Below are 9,834 nucleotides of genomic sequence, written 5' to 3' on the forward strand. Positions count from 1 at the left end.
TTACTACACTTTCCCTCCCTGCTCCCTTATATCTGAATCCATCCATTTTCCGTCACTCTTATCCCCGTATGCGAGAGGTGCTGGTGCCTATATCCAGCAGTCGATTGGTGAGAGGCGGGGTACACCCTGGACAGGTCGCCAGTCCATCACAGTCATATCTGAATCAAATGGCTTAATTCCCTCATATGTGATTCACCTCTTCAGAACACTGGTAAGAAGCCAGTCATTTGATTCAGGTTTTAGAGCTGGAATGCATCTAAAGGTGGCGGAAAGCAGCTTCCAAGGACTGGAGCTGGTCACCAGTTGTCATGTTAGTGTTTGATTGAGATACAAGGATGTGCAAATAAAAAGCGAGAATGGAATAAAAGGGTATAATAATTAGCATAAACATACAGGTAGGTACAAAGCAGCTAAGACATGCAAATAAGAGACCGGGGAGCTTATATAGATGAGATCTAATCAATGACAAAAATGAACTGTGTGGGTCTAATCATTAGATTATTGATCATCCATGTGACAATAGGAAAACTACAGGAGGATGACAGATAAACACAGAGGGGGATTCACCTAGATGTAGGAAATGAAAAAATCAAATTTTCGGTGAAAGCTCAAATTTTTTAACAATATAATAAATCAGCCTAATGAATTAAAAGTTTTTTTGTTTTGTTTTTTGGGAGGAAGGCTTTTACCTGGGTCTGGAAAGAAGTAACTTTGCATTTTTTTGAATCAGGAAGAGGGCAATCGAACCCAGGAATTTAAAAACCTATAGCATTATAGAACTACAGCATGTTTAATTTCAGAGTGGTTTTAAGTAAAATATAGAAATAATGTAGTCCTCGTTTTACATTTTTAACATGAAATCAGATAACCAACAGCTAGTATGGAGGGTGTGCTTATGACATTATGTGGAAGGAATGAGGATTTTTTTTATATATATTTTTTTCAGTTAGACATATATTAAATGTTTGTTTTTTTTTCAGGTCAATGTTCTGCACTTGTTGGGAATTGATTCCTCATGAGGACTGTTCCTCTCAAAGACTTGCCTATGTAACTATGAAAGGGGCAGATCCGTCTATGAATGAATCATGTGACAGAGCATCACTTTATGGCAGTCTGAGCTCCCCTTAAACAAGAGTTGTTGTTAGGCAACAGATTTGACACCTGATCAGGCTTTTTTTTTTTTTGGTTCTCTAAAGTAGGATTTAACATGAAGTGGTAAATGTGACCTTGTCTTTACAGATAACTCCATAACTACTCAATCTGCTGATCCAAATTGGTCTACTATCAGATTCCAAAACACTGAGAAAAACTGTTTCATTTTGTGACAGTGTGGCATTGACAGTTGCCTTCAGGCTGCCCCTAGTAGCGCCTCCTAGTGGCTACATGTTACACAGCGTTTCTTTTAGCTTGTAAGAGTCTGTTATGATAAAACTTAAGATGGCCAAACATCTAAAAAAAAAAATAGAGTTCTTGGTTACTCTTCAGGATTTAAAAGAAGACCTAATAAAGACAGAAGCTCGTATGATTTAGATGGATTTATAATAGCCTGAAGATCTGTTTTTCCACAATTTATTTTGGAATCAGTAGGGGAAGGCGGTTTCCTGTGTAACCTGATTTAGGTGTCAGTGGGTGTGAAAGTGTGAAAGCACGATGCCGTGTAGGCCGCAGATATGATACTTGGGCTCCTCTCAAGCAACTAATGGCTGCTGAGTGACTTAAAGTGAGGCGATAATGTGAGAGATTCATCACATAGTGGATTGCAGATGATGCGTTCAAAAACCTATGAGGGGTTTGGACAGCGGTCATAAATTTTGGTTCTTACATGAAGCCACAGACGTATTTGTGGAGCTCATTTTCAGTTTATTAACTGTAAAACGTGACAGTACAGATAATAGACACTTTTGGAGGGCGGAGAGCTATTTTCAACACAAGTTCTGTAATGTAATTCTGGCAAAGACTCTAAGGTGCAGTATTAGTATCAAACTATAGTACCACTTTCACAAAAACATGAGAAGTAGATGACAGCTTTTAAGACCCTTTCATTTTACCTCAGTCTTCACATAGAAAAATTAAATATTCTTTTAGATTCATTTTAATTATATAAGTCATAGTAACAAAAAGATTCGTTCAACCATCAAAACTTAATTAAGGTGTTAGTATCCTTTTCCATTTCTGTTTTATCCGGCTCTGTTTGTATGCTATTTATTTGTGAGGCAGCTCTTTTCCTTGTAACTTAGCTCTACTGTCTAAATACGGAAACAACCAAAATTGTTTGAGTACCTAACTTATACTCCATTGAGGAGAAGCATGCATATCTCCAGCATGCATTGCATGAAACGGCTGGCTGTTCCCTGGAGAGGTTGCCAAACCATCGCAGGCCACTACAGGAAAAGAGACTTACAGGACAAATAATCAGTTTAGAGAGACCAGCTAACCTAGCTAACCTAACTTATTATTTTGAACATTAGAGGAAAGATGGAGAACCTGGAGACATCCCCCAAATGCAAGAAAAAGGCAATGTTACAACTGTGCCATCATGGTGCTCTATCTTCATGTAAACCCAATACTTTATTGGCTTAAGAATGGAAACGAGTGCACTAAACAGAAACAAGTGTTACCCAATCAATAAATAGCTACACATTTTTCTTGTGGTGTTACTTTTCCCTTTTTTTTTATTTACGCGTTCCCCAGTCAGGGCTCATTCAGTCATGATGAAGTTACATATGTTCAGTTTCCTAAAAATCATAGTATGCTTTTAAAACATCTTTATTAAAATGGGAAACATGTAAATTAGCAGTCTGAGAGAAGGCTGATAAGAAAACTGGTGGAACTGAACAAGAAAATTAAAAAGGTGCAAGAACGATAGCTGGTATCGCAGATACACATTTTACTGCTGTCTTTGTTTTTTGCATTCATGCTATGATGGATGCCTTTTAATGATTTTTCAGCTTCACTTGCTAAAGAAATGTCTACCGTTAAGTGAACCTTGTTTCATTAATATGAACTCCAAGCTGCAACTTTTCCAGGCCCCAGACCATAACTATCACTTGATTTTTGTGTTTATGTTCCAAAATATATTTTTTAATTAAAATGTCAGCTGAAGTCCATGTGTTCATTTTTCTTTTCCACTGGCCAACCCGTAAGACCCAGTAGTAAATAAACACCTGACTGGTAAATTGTTGGGTAATTAATGTTACATCTGCTGTCATTTTTCATGCTGTTGTATTAGCATTCGGATGGTAATTACTTTGGCCTTCGTAAGGATTCACTGCACACACAGCAGCAGGACAGATTTGAGAAATTACCCAATTAATGTGCTTATACTGTTGTTTATTTGATTATAAACTAAGCGTGTAATAATTAATGGAATTGCCTTGTGCTATATGGGTAGAGAAGCCCTTCAAGGAAAGTTTCAAATGCAACTTTCGGAGCTTGTTTTTTTAGTTCTCACTTAAATATTTATTGTAAATTCTCCAGGTTTCTTAGTAATTAAATTGAGCTTATTGTACAAAAGCTCCAGCTTTCTTAAAATTGGAGTATCTGTTTTTTGAAATCTTATTTGATGACTTGAATTTGTGAGTATATATAAATATGCACCATGTTTTTATTTGTTGGTTTTGATTAAATTTTCTAAAATGAACATATAGTACAGTTTTCGGTCAACAAAATAACACGTATAATGGATGTTTGTTCTGTTATCCAGGTAATAATGGCACTAGGCCCACAAGATAGATTTCTTTGAGCCAATATAATCTGTTTAGGGCCAAGCTTCTTCTACATGAAGAATATTCCAGCAGAATAATATCTTTCTTGTATTTAATTTCAAGTAATCCGGCTTCCATACTATTCAAAAGGCAAACTTGAGCAATCATTTTGGAAGGCTGACATAATATTTACTGCTTAAATAGAAATAAATTATAGCAGTATGGCACTGTTTTATAAATGATCATTTGATACTGCAGAGCAGTATCTAATGCTGCAGTACTGAACCACAAATTTAGTTAACTAAAAAAAAACAATAAAACCTAACTACCAGCAGATGGGGAGTGAAGCTGAGGACAAAATGAGAATATAATAGATCTAGACTGAACTGTTGTGTAATGTTTGGTCCTCAATAAAAAAAATTGAAAAACAACCCAAAATTGAAATGGCCCTTGTTAAACATCGCGATCAATACATTATTGCCTCATTCTTTCAAAAAAGATTTTCTCTCATCCTATAACTGTCACAACATACTATAAACTTAAAATCATCAACTGAATTAAAATATTTGCATAAATTGAAAAAGTGTACAAAGCCATTACTGTGGCTCAGCCTAAAATAAAAAATAAGAAAAAATCCACAGACAAATAATATACGCAAACAATAATAAGTCAACTTTCCAGGGGAAAATCTTTTAGTTTATGGTTGATTATCCTCTTCAAGCAAGCATAATGAACATTTCCCTGCATACTTCTCTTGCCCTGGTAAAATAAACAGACAAAGAAAAAAATACACGCACACACACACACAGAAACAAAGTAACATATCTAAATAACTCAAACACATTATCTGAAAATGAATATAAAATGGAAAAAAAAAACATTAACTAAACTATCTTTATAGTTATGCTGCTATAGGCTTAGACTGCTGGAGGACATAGGGACCCTTATTTCATCATTTTGCTTCATTCTATCTCTATTCTCCCACTCTGCAGTGTTTGTTAATTCAATTTCACTGAAGGGAAATATCAGCTGTGCTGCTCCCATTAACACCTTTGTTTATAAATGTTTGAGCTCGGCCTATTCTTCAGTGTAGTCCTGTTTCCCTGACTGTGACTGGCTGGATGTGCTCTCTATGTCCTCCGATGTGGGAGCAGGTTCGTAGCTCATCTGCTTGTCTGGGACCGCCTTTGGAGCGGGTTGACAAGTTCCTTTGTATCTCTGCTTCTTTCTGTATGTCTGCTTCTGTCTCCTTGAACCCTGGTTCTGCTGAAAGTTTCCTCCTGTTAAAGGGGAGTTTTTTCTCTCCACTTTTGCTATAAGCATTTTTGGTGTGAGGGATTGCGTTCTAGTCAATGAGTCGATGCAATCAACTGGTTTTCCTTAGATAGAAAACTTTGAATCATTTTAAATGTATGATCTGGTTGAATTGTATCTGTAAAGTGCCTTGAGATGACGTGTTGTGAATTGGCGCTATACAAATAAACTGAATTGAATTAACTAAATTATCCACCATATAAAAATGTAATTATTAAAAATTGTTCTTTAACAGCATAGCCTTGAAAATTAGTATATATCGCAAAAGAGGCTAGAGGTCTGAGGTTCATCCTGTTACAAATGTAATGTGTTCTTGTCATATCTTAAATTTTAAAACGGTGTAAAAAGAAAGAAAGAAAGAAAGAAATCAACGGAAAAACCATCAATTTCAGTGACTTCATTTTCTGCACAAGTAAAGTTGTCAAAATAAACAAAAATATTGATCGCTATGGTTCATGCTTTTATTTTGAAAGTCCAAATTCAATGACCCGCGTGACACTGAGTCTGCATGATGAAGCTCCTGGAAAAGTGAGCAGTTTCACTTTAAGCGTTTCAGCCTCTGAGCATGTAGTGAGTGCTGTGGGCAAAGCTTCCCGGTGTTTCGTTGTCCAGGGCCTCTAGTCATGGCTGGAGTTTCTCTCATTGTTTTGCTTTTAGCTGCTTTGCATCTCAGCGGTGAGTATTTAACCTCTAAAGTTAAATGGCCTCACATTGGCGCGAGCTGCGTTAAAACTGTTTGAAATGTCCCAACCGCCACCTGTTAACCAACTCCAAGAAATGCATGTCGTTCTTTAGATTTAGCTCCATTTATTTTTATTAACTAATAAATATTAAATTAAAAATGAACTGTCAATAGAACTGTGTGAATAGATGGTATACAGAGACAGGAATCCAACTGTAAATAACTGAAATAGTGAATATTATTATAAGTACATTTATTAAGTATTTATCAAGCAAAAGTGACATTTAGGTATTTTAATAAATGGGTTACATAAGTTTAGATATCATTTGTATTGGTAGCATTTATATTGGTAAAAAATTATGTTTTTTTTTTTGTTTTTTAAATGTATTCTTTCATTAAAAATAATATCCCAACTGCATATATATGGTGTACATTTACATACATAACTTTTAATCCAACTACAGTCAACTACCGTAAATCCTCTAATATAGGACGGGGCTTTTATTTCACTCACGTACATCTTGGTCCAGGCCATTATTGGAAGGAGGCCAAAATTAGAGGCAGGCCTTTATTTTTATTTTAGCAAAACAGACTACCAGTGGAATCAATAAAAATTTGATTTTGTGTCTCTTTAAACCTATAATATACTAGGTTAATTTATTGAAAAAGTACAGTTACCATAATTGTATACAGAACATTATCAACAAATACCGATAATTCAGACATCTTCCAGCAGCTGCTATTTTTCTGCACGGTAATACAAAAAAAAAAAAAAAAAAAGCCTACACAGAATGGAATCTTGGCCAAACCGACTTGCGAAAAAAAAGTTTAAATAAATAGGACAAAAAGTTAACGGAAACTGTTCTGCCATCACAGCGAAATTTTATTTGACATAGGCTAAGTCGAAGTAGGCTACCATTATCACATAAATTTCGTGGGAAATTCAGAACAACAATGGCCAACAAAATTCTGTCATTTTAATGAAGATCTACCAGTAATCATTTGTCTTTCAGATCGGAAAGATTGAGTAAGGTCACTACGATCTCTGTGTAAGCATGGGGATTCCCATGCTAATGGCCTGGATTCGTTAGCAAACATTGCCCCCCTGTGATACTTTTATGTTACTATCTCAAGTTGATGAGGACTGCCCAGAAACATTGTTGGTTCTAATTATAGCCTGGCCTGTATACGATTTACCTCTGCCGAAAGCGAGACTGGCAATTGTTAGTCCCGGCCGCTAATGGAATACATGTCTATATTAGAGGATTTACGGTAATTTAGTAATCGATTAATCGTTAACTGGAGTATAGAGACTCTAAAACAGACCTTTCGCTGACAGAGAAAACTCACTTAGAACAGTAAATATATCACAATTGTAAAAAATATATAAACATTTTGCATTTAAGATAAAAAAACGAAAACGTTTTCTTCTGTCAGTATGCTTTATCTTGAACTCTCCAAAAAAAGTTTTAAGGAACGTTTTGCTATCGAATAATCGAAACAATAATCAACCAATTAATTGATTTACAAAATAATTGTTCATTGCAGCCCTTGCTAATTTATTTTCTGTTTCCTGGATAAGATGCGACCTTGCGATTTGCCTCCTATTATGGAGACCACATGGTTCTGCAGAAGTCCCCACAGAGGGCTGTGTTGTGGGGTTACGGCCCTGACGGCGAAAAGGTCACGGTCTACTTGTCAGGTCCAATTCTACAGAAAGTCTCATCAGTGCCAGTGAAGGAAGGTAAATCCATCTCTTTTTCTTTGTTTTTTATCAACAAGGAAAGTTTATTTCTGTGGGGTGCAAGCTACAAGCTGAGGTCAGCCTTCAATTGCACCAATTATATCAATTATCATCAGGCAAGAGGGAGGGGTTTTCACTGTGTCCCTAATCAGAGTTAAATGAAGTGATTAAATTATTCTGCGAACAACACAGCCAGCAGCCAACTTGATGTGGTGATTGATAATTAGTTGGGATTGTTGTTTTCATCCATGTTTTTTTTTTTTTTTCACAGAAGTGCCACTTTTTAATACACACCCCTCTTTCTGCACATATCTGAACTAATCAACCATCATTATGTTTGTCACATTTAATTTGTGATGGCTTTGCTTGGTGCTTTTAATTAATGCAATTCCCCAGAAGGCCAAATTGAAGCCTATGGTTATAGATATGAAACATAATTGTCAGTACTCTAACTGGATCATCTTTATGTCATGACTGCAGGGTTTTATAGATCGATAGATTTGGACTTTAAATCAAATTTAACATGAATAGAGATCTGTCTCAATCCATTACTCACTACTGCAAATTTACTATCCAGATGGTTAAAGAAAGATGCATTTATTTTATTTACCAAACATTGGTAGCACATTTGATGCTCATCTTACCTAGAGAGGGAAACATTTCTTAGGATTTAGTGGAACTAATAATAATAATAATAATTTCCAGAAACCGGTGTAGGTTTTTTTTTTTTTTAACACTCTTACTTCTTTACAGATAAATGTAACTGGTTTTAAGTAGAAGAGCATGAACCAGGTTTTCTTGTCTTTTTTCGGTTTGTTTCTCCACTTCAGCTCTAATTGTTTCACAGTCAAGAGTTACATGTGTTTCTAACCGATTTGTTTATTTAATTTTTTTTTGAGAGGGTAAGAGAAATCCTCCCCTTTTTAGATATTCAATGTCATTGATCTTGCCCATGTTTTATGCGCATAACATGTTTGTGCATAAAACAGGATAACAAAAGATTGTTCAGGATAATTTTTATCAATAAAGCAATCCATTCTTTAACTGTAGTAGGCAGTAGGTGCTGCAATTCCAGAAGGAAGGTCATTATCTCTTATTTGGAAGTGCATTTTGCATCCAAAAGTTGTTTCCTTAAATGCTCTTTTTGTCAGAAGTTAAGTTTTATAATGTGCTCATGATATTTAGATTTTTCTATCTCTGAAATATGATACTTTGCCTTTATGAGCCTACATCTAAAGTCTAAATTACAATGGATGAGAAGTGCGAATACATAAAAGGTCAACAAATTCAAAAAGTACAACACATACAAAAATGAGACAAAGACACTACGGATGAAACAATTAATTGGGTTAGATTTTCCATTTTTGGGCTTTACCAAACTTATCAAGAAGTTAGCTGTATTGAAAGGAATCCATTAGACTTTAACTTAAACTATGCACACATAGAATCTACATGCCAACATTATTAGTTTGCTTAGGCGTGGCTTAGGACATCTACACCACACACTGTCAGATTACCTCGTGATCCTCACCTGTTAAAGTAATCCTAGCCCTCCTTTCCCTTTTGTAAAATAAAATAATGCACTGCAGCATGCAATATCTTCCCCAAACTTCAAGGAACTGCTGTAAGCCAGATATTCCTTCATACTGTACCTCAAATGATGAACATGACAATCACCTGTCCTGCTTTTGAATTGACAAAAAAAAACTTATACCCATCACTGCAAATGGTACAGAATAAAACTTTTCTTCCTCTTCTTACGTTGTATGTATTTTCCCCCACTACAGGTATTTGGCAAGTCACTCTTGACCCTGTTGAGGCCGGTGGTCCCTACAATGTGTATGCCATCTCTCAAAGCAGTGCCTGTAACCTGACAGATGTGCTGTTTGGGGACATTTGGCTGTGTGGAGGCCAGAGCAACATGTATTTCAACACCTCTGCAGTAAGTAGGCCCATTAAACACCTGTTTGACTGGATCTGCTGGGCTGAAAGAGGAAGACAAAAGTCTGACAAAGGAGCCTTTTCCACCAAACCGGTTCTGGTGCTTTACTGCTATTAGAGATTTGTCACACTAACGCCTGGCTTTGGCAGAAAAATTGAGCTTGCCTAACCAGAGTCTGCTTCTGGACCTGATGAAACTACTGCTTTGATGCTAAGGACAGGCTAATTTGTTAACAGTCAATCTAGAATACTAACTCACTCTCAAATTAAGAATATTTAATCAGTCAAGTAGGGCTGCAACTAACGATTATTTTAAAAATCTATGAATCGGCCGATTATTTTTTTCGATTAATCGATGAATCGGACAAAAAATATTTTTTATATTAACCTCTTTATTCCAAAATAAACATTTTAGACAGAACAAACAAGCACACAAGTACAGGTTGCTC

General features: G+C 35.9%; 1 protein-coding gene across 1 annotated transcript in view; it reads left to right on the forward strand.

Moving 5' to 3' along the window:
• Positions 1 to 5,569: 5,569 nt before the first annotated feature.
• siae (sialic acid acetylesterase) overlaps positions 5,570 to 9,834 on the forward strand; it is a 13,600-nt gene continuing 9,335 nt past the window's right edge. Inside the window, exons 1-3 of the mRNA XM_015372706.1 lie at positions 5,570 to 5,693; positions 7,283 to 7,444; positions 9,232 to 9,390. Of these exons, the coding sequence (XP_015228192.1) occupies positions 5,642 to 5,693; positions 7,283 to 7,444; positions 9,232 to 9,390 (373 nt within the window). The 5' untranslated portion in view covers positions 5,570 to 5,641. The remainder of the gene's footprint in view (positions 5,694 to 7,282; positions 7,445 to 9,231; positions 9,391 to 9,834) is intronic.

This window comes from Cyprinodon variegatus, unplaced genomic scaffold, assembly GCF_000732505.1.
Source record: "Cyprinodon variegatus isolate N-32 unplaced genomic scaffold, C_variegatus-1.0 Scaffold75, whole genome shotgun sequence".
In the NCBI taxonomy this organism is placed as follows: domain Eukaryota; kingdom Metazoa; phylum Chordata; class Actinopteri; order Cyprinodontiformes; family Cyprinodontidae; genus Cyprinodon; species Cyprinodon variegatus.